Source organism: Mesoplodon bidens (assembly GCF_964165515.1).
Source record: "Mesoplodon bidens genome assembly, chromosome: 11".
In the NCBI taxonomy this organism is placed as follows: domain Eukaryota; kingdom Metazoa; phylum Chordata; class Mammalia; order Artiodactyla; family Ziphiidae; genus Mesoplodon; species Mesoplodon bidens.
In genome coordinates this window covers 53557377-53573729 of record NC_138167.1, presented here as the reverse complement: position 1 = coordinate 53573729, position 16353 = coordinate 53557377, and the positions used below count along the sequence as shown (strand labels likewise).

Below are 16353 nucleotides of genomic sequence, written 5' to 3'. Positions count from 1 at the left end.
TTTTCTTTAGATATAGCCTTTTGTTTTTTCCATTTCTCGTTGTGGAGCACAGGGTCTAGGTGTGTGCGCTTCAGTAGTTGTGGCACACGGGCTCAGTAGTTGTGACTCGCGGGCTCTAGAGCGCAGGCTTAGTAGTTGTGGCACACGGGCTTAGTTGCTCCGCAGCAACTAATGTATTCTACATAATCTTCCCGGACTTCCCGGACCAAGGCTCGAACCCGTGTCCTCTGCATTGGCAGGTGGATTCCTAACCACTGCGCCATCAGGGAAGTCCCTAGATATAGCCTTTTTATAAAATGTTTTGAATCTTAGAATTTCTTTTCTTAAACTGGCATTGAGCACGAAATTACTTTTCCTGGTCTACTGAATCAGATTTGAAGGGGATATTGGTAATGAATACATTCATTTTCCTCTAATCAGCAGTCTTCAGAGGTTTGTTTGTTGTCTGGTGAATAAGGAAAAAAATGTCTACAATGTAATATAAGTTTGTCTACAATGTAATATAAGTTAAGTCCAAGGAGAAGTTAAACCGTAGGCCAATCATAAGTTATTTCAAGTTCAATCTGTTCATATGTTAGCTCCATTTGATTCTAGTCTATCCATTAGCCATCTTTTCCAAATCTTCCCTATCTTCCAAGATTCATTCTTCTTTCTATGCTTTTTTGTTTGCAGTCTTCCAGGATTCCTGAAAATAGTCAGCATTCTTAGTGCTTTTAATCCTCCCCCTCTCCACTCATTATGATCTTTTCTTTGGAATTATTATAATATCAATATTTTGTGTTTGTCTTATGGCATTTACTGTAAAGACATACCTTGTTTTATTGTGCTTCGCTTTACTGGGTTTTGCAGATATTTCATTTTTTACAAATTGAAGGTTTGTGGCAACCCTGCATCTAGCAAGTCTGCTGGCATCATTTTTCCAGCAGCATTTGCTCGCATTGTGTCTCTGTGTCACATTTTAGTAATTCTTGCAATATTTCAAACTTTTTCACTATTATTATATTTGTTATGATGATTTGTGATCTTTGATGTCATTATGGCAAAAAGATTATGACTCACTGAAAGCTCAGATGAAGGTTAGCATTTTTTAGGAATAAAATATTTTAAAATTAAGGTATATACAATTTTTTAGACATAATGCTATTGCACACTTAATAGACTATAGTGTAAACATAACTTTTTTTAATTTATTCTTGGCTGCGTTGGGTCTTCGTTGCTGCGCGCGGGCTTTCTCTAGTCGCGGCGCATGGGGGCTGCTCTTCATTGTGGTGCGCGTGCTTCTCATTGCGGTGGCTTCTCTTGCGGAGCAGAGGCTCTAGGCACGTGGGCTTCAGTAGTTGTGGCATGTGGGCTTCAGTAGTTGCGGCACGTGGGCTGCAGTAGTTGTGGCTCACAGGCTCTAGAGCGCAGACTCAGAAGTTGCTCCGCGACATGTGGGATCTTCCCGGACCAGGGATTGAACTGGTGACCTCTGCATTGGCAGGCGGATTCTTAACCACTGCGCCACCAGGGAAGTCCCAACATTGCTCTTTTTTTGAAGTGTAGTTGATTTACAATATTGTATTAGTTTCAGATATACAGCAAAGTGATTCAGGTATTTTTTTTTCAGATTCTTTTCCATTATAGGTTATTACCAGATATTGAATGTAGTTCCCTATGCTATATAGTAAATCCTTATTGTTTTATCTATTTTATATATGGTGGTGTGTATCTGTTAATCCCCTCACCCCCCCCTTCCCCTTTGGTAACCATAAGTTTGTTTTCTATGTCTGTGAGTCTGTTTCTGTTTTGTAAATAAATTTATTTGTATTATTTTTTAGATTCCACATATAAGTGATATAATATCTGTCTTTCTCTGTCTGACTGACTTCACTCAGTATGATAATCTCTAGGTCCATCCATGTTGCTGCAAATGGCAATATTTCAGTATTTTTTATGGCTTAGTAGTATTCCATTGTAGATATATACCACATCTTCTTTATCCATTCATCTGTTGGATGGACACTTAGGTTGCTTCCATGTCTTGGCTGTTGTAAATAGTGATGCTATGAACATTGGGGTGCATGTATCTTTTCAAATTAGAGTTTTCATCTTTTCCAGATATATCCCCAGGAGTGGGATTGCTGGATCATATGGTAGCTCTAATTTTAGTTTTTTAAGGAACCTCTGCACTGTTTTCCATTGTGGCTATACCAGTTTACATTCTCAGCAACAGTGAAAGAGGGTTCCCTTTTCTCCGCATACTCTTCAGCATTTATTATTTGCAGACTTTTTGATCATGGCCATTCTGACTGGTGTGAGGTGATACTTCATTGTAGTTTTGATTTGCATTTCTCTAATAATTAGCAATATTGAGCATCTTTTCATGTGCCTATTGGCCTGTGCGTTCTCTTTGGAGAAATGTCTGTTCAGCTCTTCTGCCCGTTTTGTGATTGGGTTTTTTGGGTTTTTGATATTGAGTTGTATGAGCAGTTTGTGTATTTTGGAAATTAACCACTTGTTGGTTGCATCGTTTGCAAATATTTTCTCCTAGTCCATAGGTTATCTGACGTAACTTTTATATGCACTGGCAAGCCAAAAAAAATAATGGGATGTGATATTTGCTTTATTATGATGGTCTGGAACTGAACTCGCAATATCTCTGAGGTATTTCTGTATTTTGCCTTGCCTTATGGTTATCTTAAACATATTACTCTTTTTTATTAGAATCTAATTTCCTTGGGCAGGGTCTGCTCTATTACTGACTAAATCCAGTGCCTTGCACATAGTAGGTGAGTTCTAGTTGACGGGCACAGCTATCTATCATTCAAATTTATATTTGCATTTACAGATTCATTAATATCTGTAATTCTCAACCCACTTTGATAAGATGCAAAGTTCAGTACCCAGAGTCCAAGCAAAACAGAGATCCATCTTCATTTGTAAGCTGAGATGCCCAGACCCATATACCCATCATTAGGCCTTATTTTGCTTTAGATGTCTCTTTCCCTTTAGTATTTTATTATAAAAATTCCAAGCATGAGGAATTATATAGTGCAAACCCATATACTGATCACCTAGATTCTCTAATTAATATTTTGTTTTATTTGCTTTGACATATCTATCCATGCTTCTGTTCATCCATTAATTCATCTTACTTTTAGGTGCATGTCAACATATGTTGCCCATCTCGGTATACTTCACTCCTAAATACTTCATGTATGTCATTAACTAGAGTTTAATATTTGTGGCTTTCCCCGCTCCTTTTAAATAAATAAAATATTACAGATGTAGATAAAGCCCCTCGCAGATCCCTGCTGGCTCCCTCCCTTCTCAGGGTTGTCATTCTCATGTATTTTTAGTTTGTATGTATGTATACCTAAACGAAATAAACTTTTAAAGACATGCATAAATGGTATCTCTAATTTCCTTTGCAACTTTTTTTTGCTCGGTATTAATTTGAGATTTGTCTTGTTCCTGTATTTAATCTCAGTGGTACCTGGTTTTGGCATCAGCGAAAAATTTTGTAGACTCTTTGGAATTATTTCTTTTATTTTTGTCTGTTGAGTATATTTAAGATTGGAAGAACCAATAAGCTGGAAAGGATAAAACGAAAACATTTAAATATTAATCTTGGATTGAATTGTGTACGTTTATAAACTGATCTATATTTATGGATGAGAATTCTACAAACATGAATTGCTAAGGTTTTTAAGCATTTAACCACTTTATCATTAATTTTGGACTTACTTTTTTATGTGGCCCTAGTAGTTGTACCCACATATTGAATGTAGGCGGTTGAGATCTAATCCATGTATTCATAATGCATTTCTTAGCAACCATCACTGTTCTTTTTAGGAGCTGTGTTTTTAAGAGCCAGTGCAGCTTTGAGGAGGATGTTTCAAAGATATCTTTTTCTATTAATATAGCACAAGGAGCAACATAGATGACAATAGTTTTGACACCTTCTGCATTACCACAGACCCAAATTAAAAGGTTTAAGTTTGCTCCAGTATTTAACATCAGTATGTTGTCACTTTTTTCCCAGCCTCATCAACACAGTAGATAGACATTATGAATGTTCCCTTGTATATTAAGCCTCAATTGGAGTTACTTTTTTTAACTTAATTTTTATGTGAATTTCACCAAAAGATTGTAGAATATTTCACAGGTACTAATATTTCACAATGCTTCTTTAAAAGTGGTAAGCTTTTATTTCTACTTTAATGGTAAAATAGTTGCAAATATATATTAATTAATTTACCAGGTCAACACTTGTCACTTCACTCTTTTTCCACTGCTCAATTTTCTATAACAGCACTGCTTAATAGAATTTTCTGTGACGGTGGAAACGTTTTGTATTTGCACTATCCAATATGGAAGCCACTAAAGTGCAACTGAGGAACTGAATTTTTGATTTAATTAATTAAGATTTAAAGTTAAGTAGGCACATATGGCTAGTGGCTACTGGATTGGGCAGCATAGCTCCATAAGCTCCACCAGCCCAGTAAACTGCTTCTGCAGTTAACCACCTACTCCCTAATTTCCACATCCGATGAACATGTTTTGTTTGTCAGCTTCTTAAACCTTTCTCTGGCATTTGATTGACTGGGTCATTATTTTACAAACTTTCTCCTTCATTCTCTCCTGGTTCTTAGTCTTCCTTATTGTCACTTTTAGGGTTGGTATTGACGTTTTTAGATGTCTACTTTGGGCTGTCTTTTGTTCTTATACTACACATTCTCTCAGAACTGACTTTAGCTATTCATTCAGCATTTACTGAATATCTACTTTATCAGATACTGGAGCTGGAAAGAACTTATCCCGTTCTTCAAGGAACTCCCATGGCCTCAGCTGGCACTGGTGCTGAAAATGATCTCTCTCTCCCCCTCCTTCCCTCCTCTATTTCTTTCTCCTAAAGTCTAGACTCAGTACTCAACTTCCTTTTGATAGGTGCCTCAGTTACATATTAGGTACTGACCTTATCTCCCATTCCCAATACCCTCCCCCTTGAAATAAATTAAAACCTTCCACCCATTATTCTTTTTTTTTAAACATCTTTATTGGAGTATAATTGCTTTACAATGGTGTGTTAGTTTCTGTTTTATAACAAAGTGAATCAGTTATACATATACATATATCCCCATATCTCCTCCCTCTTGCACCTCTCTCCCATCCTCCCTATCCCACATCTCTAGGTGGTCACAAAGCATCGAGCTGATCTCCCTGTGCTATAGGGCTGCTTCCCACTAGCTATCTATTTTACATTTGGTAGTGTATATATGTCTATGCCACTCTCTCACTTCGTCCCAGCTTACCCTTCCCCCTCCCCATGCCCTCAAGTCCATTCTCTACGTCTGTGTCTTTATTCCTGTCCTGCCCCTAGATTCTTCAGAACCTTTTTTTTAAAAATATATATTCCATATGTATGTGTTAGCATATGGTAATTGTTTTTCTCTTTCTGACTTACTTCACTCTGTATGATAGACTGTAGGTCCATCCACCTCACTACAAATAACTCAATTTCGTTTCTTTTTATGGCTGAGTAATATTCCATTGTATACATGTGCCACACCTTCTTTATCCATTCGTCTGTCGATGGACACTTAGGTTGCTTCCATGTCCTGGCTATTGTAAATAGAGCTGCAATGAACATTTTGGTACATGACTCTTTTTGAATTATGGTTTTCTCAGGGTATATGCCCAGTAGTGGGACTGCTGGGTCATATGGTAGTTCTATTTTTAGTGTTTTAAGGAACCTCCATACTGTTCTCCATAGTGGCTGTACCAATTTACATTCCCACCAACGGTGCAAGAGTGTTCCCTTTTCTCCACACCCTCTCCAGCATTTATTGTTTCTAGATTTTTTGATGATGGCCATTCTGACCGGTGTGAGGTGATACCTGATTGTAGTTTTGATTTGCATTTCTCTAATGATTAATGATGTTGAGCATCCTTTCATGTGTTTGTTGGCAATCTGTATATCTTCTTTGGACAAATGTCTGTTTAGGTCTTCTGCACATTTTTGGATTGGGTTGTTTGTTTTTTTTTATATTATCATATCCATATTGCCTGAATTAAGCCTCTTTCTTTAACGTGGCATTCATAGTTCTGGTTCTCAGGAACCCATAGCATTTATTCCTAACCATTATCTCCCTGATACATCAAAAGGATCCACTTCCTGCTTGTAGCTTTTTACTCATTTGCTAATTGTTAATGTATAAGTTGAGATCTAAACTCCTTGAAAGAAAGCTCTTCATGACCTACTTTGAGGTTAACATGCTTTAACTAGGCCAATCCAATTGAGTTTCCCCAAAATGCTATTTCCTTTTCCTCCTCCATGTTTTCCTTGTGAGAACTCCTCATGTTTAAATAATCAGCTCTTGAGATGGGAAATGTGGTCTTCACATTGATTTTTTTTTTCAGTGTGCACGTGATTAATGTCAGCAGAAAGCAAAGGACTTGAGATAAAACTAAAACCAAAATAAAAGCATTAATGATAAAATTTTAACTGTAGTCTTTGATGTTAGAAATATAATTAGATGTTAAACATTAAAAAGAAGTTACAATATCATTTTCTAATACTCCCTTCTCTAGACAAAGCCAGAAGAGTGTTTTTCTTCTTTCCGTCATCAGCATCACTATCTTTAACATATATTAAATGCTTCCTACAGAGCAGGCACTATACTGAGTGCTGTTTATTATCTCAGTCCTTACAACAGCATAGTTAGGTCTGTAGATACTGAAACTAAGGCACAGAGGGTACCTAACGTTTCCCCTCTTTTTTTCATTTGTGTGATTCTTCTCAGTAGTCTGCCAAAGTGGCCTGTATCATTTTTCATTCCCACCAGCAGTGAATGAGAGTTCCTATTGCTTGCATTCTCACCAGAAATTGGGGTTGTCATTGTTTTGGATTTTAACAATTCTAATAGGTGTGTAGTGGTATCTCATTTCATCATTGTTTTAATACTCAATACCCTTAATGACATATGATGTTGAACATGTTTTCATTTGCTTATTTGCTATCTAAATGTCTTCGTTGGTGAGGTGTCTGTTCAGATCTTTTGCCCATTTATTTAATTGAGCTTGTTTTTGAGTTTTAAGAATTCTTTGTATATTTTGGATACTAGTAATTTGTCAGATATATGCTTTGCAAAGATTTTTCTCCTAGTGTGTAGCTTGTCTGTTTGTTCTCTTAACATTATCTTTCCCAAAGGAGATGTTCTTAATTTTAATGAAATTCAATTTTTTTTTCTTGGAACATGCTTTTGATGTTGTCACCTAGATTTTTTCCTCTGTTATCTTCTAAAAGTATTATAGTTTTGTGTTTTACATTTAGGTCTATGATCCATTCTGAGTTCATCTCTGTCTAGATTTTGCACATGGATGATCAGTTCTTCCAGCACCATCTGTTGAAGACTGTTCTTTCTTCATTGAATTGCCTTTGCTCCTTTGTCAAAGATCAGTTGACTGTTCAACTGTATGAATCTATTTCTGGGCTATTTATTCTGTACAACTGATCTCTTTGTTCTTTTGAAAATACCATACAGTCTTTATTACTGTGGCTTTATAGTAAGTTGAGTGTCAGTTTTCTGACTTTGTTCTTTTTCTTCAGTATTATGTTGACTCTTCTGGGGTCTTTTACCTTTCCATATAAACTTTAGAATCAGTTTGTCAATATCTACAAAATTACTTGCTGGAATTTTTGTTGTGACTGTGTTGACTTTATAGATCAAGTTGGGAAGAACTGATTTCTTAACAATACTGAATTTTCTTATCCATGGACATGGACTATATCTCCATTTACAAACATACCTAGGAGATATTGCAGGTTCAGTTCCAGGCCACCTTAATAAAGAAAATATCACAATAAAGCAAGTCACATGAATTTTTTGGTTTCCCAATGCATATAGAAGTTATGTTTATACTATACTATAGTCTGTTAAGGGTGTAATAGCAATATGTCTAAAAAAACAATATACATACCTTATTAAAAAATACTTTATTGCTAAAAAATGGTAGCCTTCAGTGAGCCATAATCTTTTTGCTGGTGAAGCATTTGAGGTATGGCATGAATTACCAAAATGTGACACAGAAACACAAAGTGAACAAATGCTGTTGGAAAATGGTGCCAATAGACTTGCTTGATGCAAGGTTGCCACAAACCTTCAATTTGTAAAAAACACTGCAGGCACTGTAAAGTGCAATAAAGCAAAGTGCAATAAAATGAGGTATGCTGGTATTTATATCTTCTTTGATTTATTTCATCAGTGTTTTATAGTTTTTATCATATAGATCTTGTATCTGTTTTGTTAGGTTTATACTATACTTAGTTTTTTTTGGTGCTGTGTTTTGTTTTTAATTTCAAATTACAGTTGTTCATTTCTATTATCTAGGAAAGCAGTTGACTTTTGTATATTAACCTTGTATCCTGCAACCTTGCTCTAATCACTTATTAGTTCCACTAGTGTTTTGGTCAGTTTTGGGATTTTCTGCACAGTCATGATATCTGCAAACAAAGAGAGTTTTATTTCTCCCTTCATAATTGGTATACCTTTTCTTGTCTTACTGCATTATCTGTGTTCAGTACGGTGTTGAATAGGAGTTGTAAAAGGGGATATACTTGTCTTGTTTCCTGTCTTGGGAGGAAAGCATCTACTTTCTCACCATGATTTAGCAGTAGGGTTATTGTAGATATTTTTTATCAAGTTGAGGAAGTTCTCCTCTATTCCTAGTTTGCCAGAGACTTTTTGTTGTGAATGAGTGTTGGATTTTTTTCAAATGCTTTTCTGCGTCTATTGATATGATCATGTGATTTTTCTTTTCTAGCACATTGATGTGATGGATGGCATTAACTGATTTTCAAATGTTGAACCAACCTTGCATACCTGCAGTAAATTCCACTTGATTGTGATGTATAATTCTTTTTATTGTATTTTGGATTTCAGAATTTTTTGGCATCTGTGTTCATGAGAGATACAGATCTGTAATTTTTCTTCCTTGTAATGTCTTTGTCTGGTTTGGGTAATAAGGTGATGCTGACCTCATAGAACAGTAGGAAATGTTCCCTCTGCTTCTGTTTACTAGAAGTGATTATGAAGAATTGGTATCATTTTTTCTTTAAATGTTTGGTAGAATTCACCAGTGAAACCACTTGGGCCTAGTGCTTTCTGTTTTGGTATGTTATTAATTGTTAATTCAATTTCTTTCATAGATATAGGCCTATTTATATTATCTGTTTTTCCTTGTTTGAGTTTTGCTAGACTGTATCTTTCAAGGAATTGGTTCATTTCATCTAATTTATCAAATTAGTGCACATAGAGTTGTCATAATATTCCTTTATTATAAATGGCTGGGAGGTCAGTAGTGGTGACCCCTATTTCAGTTTTGATATTAATAATTTGTGTCTTCTCTCTTTTTCTCTTGGTTAGCCTGGCTGGAGGTTTATCAATTTTATTCATCTTTTTAAAGAACCACCTTTTGGTTTTCTTGATTTTCTAATTTTCTTTTCTCAATTTCATTGACTTCTGCTCAAATTTTTATTATTTTCTTCTACTTACTTTGCATTTAATTTGCTCTTCTTTTTCTAGAATCCTAGCTTATTACATTGTTTATTTTATATCTTCTTTTCTAACATACTCATTTAATGCTGTAAACTTCTCTCTAAGCACTGCTTTTGCTGCATCTCACAAATTTTGATAAGTTGTATTTTCATTTAGTTCAAAATATTTTAAAATTTCTGATGAGACTTCTTTGATCTGGGTGTTATTTACAAGTATGTTGTTTAATCTCCAAATATCTTGGGATTTTTCTAGCTATCTTTCTTTTGATTTCTAACTTAATTCCACTGTGGTCTGAGAGTATACTTAGTATGATTTCTGTTCTTTTAAATTTGCTAAGGCGTGTTTTATGGCCTGGAATGTGGTGTATCTTGGTGCACGTTCCATGTGAGCTTAAGAAGAATGTGTAAAGTCCCAGAGTGTGTCTGCAAGGGCCATCCTTACTCCGGAGGCTCTAGGGGAGAATCTCTTTGCTGGCCTTTTTCAGTTTCTGGAGGCTACGTGTACTCTTTGGCTGGTAGCTCCCTCCTCCATCTTTAAAGGTCATCACTCAACCTCTATTTCTGTGATCACATTTCCTCTCTTTTTCTGCGTTTCTTTTTAAGGACTTTGGCGATTATATTTTATTCACCTGGATAATCCAGGATAATCTCCCTTTCTCAAATCCTTGACATAAACATATCTGCAAAGTCTCTTGTACCGTGTAAGGTAACATATTCCCAGGTTCCGGGCATTAGGATATGGACATCTTGGGGATGGGGTGGGGGTGGAGAACATTATTCAGCCCACCACAGTAGTAGAGTCAGGATTTGAACTCAGTCTTTCTAGCTTCCCTGTCACCTTCCACATCTAGTTATCTCCTTTGTGCTGAGTTTTATTTGTCTGTGTTTACCTTTCCCATTAGGATGTGACTCTCCTGAAATAGGACACATAGGATTTGAACCGAATTAGTTCAGATAAAGGAAATTATATGGAATGTTGAGTTATCAACAATAGAGAAAAATCATTGTTTTCGATTCCTCAGTCTTTTAAGGCTGTGTGCATGTCTGACTTTTGTGGTTTATCCATGTACCTCCTAATATTAATATAAATTATAAATTAAATATTAAGATAAGTATATGCATATTTACCTAAATTTAAGTAGCTTCCTGTGGCTAATGGCTGTGTTATCTCTATCATTCCACCGAACTGCTCTTATGGAGCTCTGTTATATATGCTAAAGATGGTTTGTCTGAAATGAAAATTCTAACAACTCATTTTGCCTTAATTTTTGTTTTCTTTTTTTGTGGGAACAGAGGTAAGGTCTACAATGATATACATTTTAGAGGAATTTTATGTCATTATAAGTATGTAGTTTGTTTTGCCAGATATTCTTCTTTCAGTCACTAGACAGCATAATTAATAGTAAAAAGCCATGGTAGTTTATTGTATCATATCCCTTTATTCCTAGAAGTACTTTATGAGAATTCAACTATTAACACAGACTACTATAATAAGAGACTGTGTGAAAGCACATTTGGATAGTGTTTTCATTATGCTGGCAAACTTAACTATGTTTCTATGCAATGTATGTGAGCCCCACCCAAACTTTAACATGTTTCCCATTTTGATGAGGTTCAATCAAGGGAAAATGCAACAACAAAAAATCTTCCTGTGTGGCCTGTAGATATCAGATCTGAAGATTATTAATGCATTTCCAGCTTGGGACCATAAGCAAACAAACTCTTCCACAGATAACTACACCCTTCCTGTTTGGGATTGAGTTTACTGTGGAACAGATTTCGGAAATATGTTTCTGACCGTTGTGAATTTTATTTATAAAAGTTTGGAGGGTGAGGTTCTTCCTTTAACAAAAAACTAATTATTTCCTGTCTAATGCCCAACCATTGCATTTTAAGCAGTCTTTTTAGAAAATCTGTCCTGTAGTAGAGAATTACATTGCTTTGGGCAGTTCTAGTTGTTCTTGTCAACTAATGTACAAAAATTTGTCTATTTCAGTGAATAATTCAAAAAGGATTTACAAGTAAAAAATAAAACACAACCTTTAAATGCTTGTATTATCTTGTCTCCAGAGTGACAGTAGTTTGCAGTTTAAATGTATGAACACATTTTAATACGGTTTTACTTTTGATATGCAAATCTGTAGTACATTTATGTTCTGTAAATATGCTAAACAAAGAGTTACAGTTTAGGTAAAACAGCAGATTTACATCAAAGAATTTGCAGGTTAATTCACAGTGTAACCTTATCCTCATCTAGTTACATCTGCTATAAAAGAAGCCTATAAAATTTAGGCCACCCACAAAGTGGTCTTCTGAGGCCTGTGGTTGGTGTTAGAATGCTGTTATTATGTGGCTTGACTGGTTTGGTAAGGAATTTACCTTCCCCCATGGGGACTGCATTGGCTTCATTAGGTTAGGTACTCTGTGTTTGTTAGGCCAATTCCTGTGCTCTGTTGCCTTGACAGCCTATGTAATATCATGTGAATGGTATACTGTTTCCTAAGTTGGTTTATTAGAGTAGTTAGTAATATCAATTCTAGGTCATGTAAACCTTAAGATAAACTGGAATAAATGTTTGGTTTAAATAGTTGGATTAAACTTAATGGCTGTTAGTAAATTTCATCACTATTTAGAAAAAGGGGTGTGTGTGTGTGTGTGTGTGTGTGTGTTAGTGCTGAGATGGAGAAGGCAGCTGAGGGTTTTATATATTTTAATTTCTAGGTCATTTGAAAAACGTATTCTTTTTAATTTGGGGCTTGTGAATAGTTTTCAAGAGCAAAGAAATGAATTTAGTATAATTTAGCAACCTAGTACTGAGAGTCAAAAATAAATATTCTTCTTTAAATAGCTATTTTAAAGGATAAAAAAAATCTTGCAGACATTTAAAAAATATTAGCAACCACCACAACTAGCAGTGATCATTTGAGGATGGAAAACTATCATAAGCAAAGTAGTGTCTCAAATTACTTCTTTCTAAGGTTTTAAAAAATGAATAAAATCCTTTTTCAGAGAATAAACATGTTATGTTGATTGTTTTTGTTAAATTTGGAAACGTTAAAATTAATGTGACAGTTCTTTTAAATCAGACAATTTGTATTTCACTTAATTTTCATGGAGACTTAACTGTAATATTTCTTTAAATACATGAATTGCAGAGTATGAAAAATAGCATAGAAATCTAAAATGCATTTTGTGACTGTAAACTGAAGAAATAACATTTAGTCTGGAGAAAATTTAGCAATTTTGGGACAGGAAATAATACCTAATTGCCATTGATAAAAATTATATATACATATTGAAGTAAAATAGTACAATATATACATTGAGGTGGAAAAAATTTATACATATATACACATGTATACATGTGTGTATCTATATATACATATATGTGTACACACATGCATGAACCATGTACGTGTATAACATACCATTTTGATCTTAACTCTGCCTTGGTGATTTTAATTATGGTTAAATATTTATAACTTGAAAAGCTTTTTTCAAATAAATACTTTCAGCCTTCTTATAGTTGTTTTTTGTATACTAAATAGAATTTTAAATTTGTCATCTGGTCATGATTCAAACAAATAATCTGAGGTTAGGGGCTTGGAAACTTAACTTCTTCCAAACAAGTAAAGAATAAAGCCATCAATGTGCCTTACCTAGCTGGCATTTGTTCTCAGTTCTTCTCGTTTCTAGTCTGATGTCCTGTTAGTAGACTGCCTGATGCTTGACAAATGCCATGCCAGATTTCTGTAGTCAGTGATGTGGTGTATCAGTGCTTTTCTACTCATTCAGCTTGTCAGCAAATCTCAGAGATAGAGGTTTAAATGGCCTCTGGCAGTAGTATATACTCAGAGCCAGGAGAGGTTCATCAGTACTGTGTCTCCCTTTTAGATTTTAGCACCATAGTTCTGCCAGCTGAATCAGCTCAATGTTTGGCTAATTATTCTTAGCTAACCACAATGTATTTCATCTTTCTAGGTTTACCGACAAGACTGTGAAACTTTTGGGATGGTTGTGAAAATGCTGATTGAAAAAGATCCTTCATTAGAAAAGTCTATACAGTTTGCATTGAGACAGAATTTACATGAAATAGGTGAGCGGTGTGTTGAAGAACTCAAGCATTTTATTGCAGAGTATGATACCTCTAGTCAAGATTTTGCAGAGCCTTTTTAGATTACTTGCTCAGGCAAAAAAAAAAAAAGTTTCTAGATATTTTCCCCCCTGGATTGTGTAAATCCTTAATATATGGAATTTTTGTGGTGAAGAGAAATACTTTATGATAGTGACCATATTTCCAATATCAAATAAACATCTAAAATAGTCTAAGATATTTTAATTAGAATTTTTTTTTTATCTACATGTAGAGCTTCCTAATCCATACTTATCTTTTTTTCCCTCCTAAAATGTTGGGTCAATTAATTTTTCAAGCTTTCTTAAAAATGCAGTCCTGGAGAGCAGCTTTCTGCACTACTCATGTCCTGTAGTCTTCCTTAGTATGCGATCATTTGTTTGGTCACACTAGTGTAATGTATAGGTTAGAGATCATTACACTTAAACATTTATAGTCTTTTTGCATTTTATAGTAAGTGATACCATGTGAAGATGTTAGAATCCTGAGGTGATTTTATTGACTTGTTGCTTGCTTATCTTAGGCTTTGTAACTTTTAATATGTTTAAGTATATTACCCAAATAAACTGAATACTTTGTTATCTTAGAGAATATTTGCTTTGAGGATAATTCTCATTGTGATAAAACAGAGCACTTAAATCTCTAAAAGTCACCCCATAATAAAATCCTGTTTTCCAAGTAAATGAACTTAGTGTCTTCATTAAAATGGTCCTGAAACTCCTGACTAGTCTCACTGATGTGTGAGTTTTAAACAATATCATATATAAGACTAAGAGAAGGGGCAATTTGAGAAGAAAGATGAGGCGTATTTTAAAGTTGAGATTTCTTTAAAACTTTCTAACCAGAGGAGAAAAATTTACAATATGGGGGAGTAGTGGAGTTTCATTTTTTCCATAGGCCCATATTCCCCATCTCAAGAAAGAAGGTGATTGATGACATATCCATAATTAAACCATTTACAGATTATGCCTTTGTTAATCTCTGTTTGTAGTCTAACAGACTCTTTGTTCTGCTGCCCTTTTTAGGGGTGCATAGCCCTCTAAAAGTGTTCTTGAACGAAACGAAGCAGAGTAGGCTGTAAGCCTAGCACAACTACCCTTCACCAAGCAGCCTAGGTAAACAGTCCTTCATGAGTGAGCCATCCAAATCACGGGTTAGTTAAGAATCTAACTGGGACAATTAGGACATTCCACTCATTTCCTGATCACTTCCAGCTGCCCAATGGCATTTAGCCAAAATATGTAATTTCATGGCATGTGTTCGGAAACCTTTAAAAATGTTTGTTATTGCTACCCAATTTCATTATCCTCCCATCCTTTTTCCATTTCTACTCTCTTCTCACTTGAATTCTGGCATTATTTTTAGTGGCCTCTATTGATTATATCCAGAGAGCTACCCCAGAGTAGATAAAAATTATATTAAAAGTGAAAATAGCAGTGTAAATAATTGTAGTGAATCCTGTAATGCGTGCCTCAAAATATGTATTATGCCATTCCACAAATTAAAATTGAAGGCAACAATTATTAAGTTTCCTATATGAGACCACCTTGAATTTAGATATTGTACATAAGCCAGAACTAAACCCTATGTATCATCTTTGCTATTCTTCCCTAATGTGAACAGTGGTTTTATCTGTTATCCACATTAGAAAGACTAAGAAAGTAGTCTTGTTTCTCTCTTGCGCCAATGTTTTTCTTCTTAAATATTCAAATTCCAGGATTCATTTCCTTAAGTCAAGATGTCACAAGTTTAAAAATAAAACTTGAGACTCAACTACCTTGAGGCAAAGGAGTTGTTCACTTTGTTGAAATTCATTAAACTAGAGAAGTTTTACTCACAGATGCATTTAAATATAGGCTCAACAGATAATTCCTTTTCCCCTTTCCCCAAATTACATTCAACACTTAAAGCTGTTTATAGCTTGCCATCAGCATTATTCTGGTAGGCTTGTCAGTGTTAAATCTGTTTTATTTTTAAAGCTTTTTAAAGTCTTATTTTAAGATACATGAATTCAGATATGTGCCCGAGTATGTATGTTGCAAAGTGTTCTTGATTAAAGAAATTTGTTTGTAAATGATCCATTGTTTTTGAGTATGCCCAATTCCTGTGATAAAGGTTTCACTGTCTTACCATTAAGCCTTGATGATCAACAGGGGAAGAGCAGATATTGTGAAGCTTTTTGTGAATTTTAAAAGTGCAAAATAAAGCAACTGGGTTTAAATAATTAGATTGTCTTTTTTTTTTTTTCTTAACAGGCTTAGAGTGTTTTGCTTAAATGTAGATTTTTATTACTCTCTACTGCAAGATTGCTCCTGACTCAGCAGCAGGATGGAGGAAGTTTGAGGATGAGAAACTATTAACTTTGGTGACTTGGGGAGTCTCCACATCTGAGAAAGCAGTGAAGCGAGATAAGATTGATCGTACAGTAGTGCTCAATAATTGTGTAATTAGGAATCTGAGTTTCAGAGAATTACAGAATTAAAATCCTACGTCTTTATAGTAACTTCTGGAGGACAGGAACCACATTGTCTTTGTGACCCCAGTTCCTAGCATAGTTTGGAACGTTGTAGGTCCCCCTATTTTTTGATCCTTCACAAAGGAAGTGACATTTGATCCCCTGGGTCTTGGAGGAATAGGACTTATTCAGGGAGAGAAGGAAAAGTATTAGAATTTCAGGTTG

The 16353-nt window shown here is 35.0% G+C and overlaps 1 protein-coding gene across 7 annotated transcripts in view; it reads left to right on the top strand.

The window, feature by feature from the left end:
- The window catches only part of PPHLN1 (periphilin 1), a 141920-nt gene extending 126023 nt beyond the window's left edge, over window positions 1-15897 (top strand). For all 7 annotated transcript variants that reach the window (XM_081248640.1, XM_081248636.1, XM_081248637.1 and 4 more), the window contains one exon: window positions 13523-15897. In XM_081248640.1, coding sequence (XP_081104766.1) covers window positions 13523-13717 — 195 coding nt within the window. In that variant the 3' untranslated portion in view covers window positions 13718-15897. The remainder of the gene's footprint in view (window positions 1-13522) is intronic.
- Window positions 15898-16353: the final 456 nt, after the last annotated feature.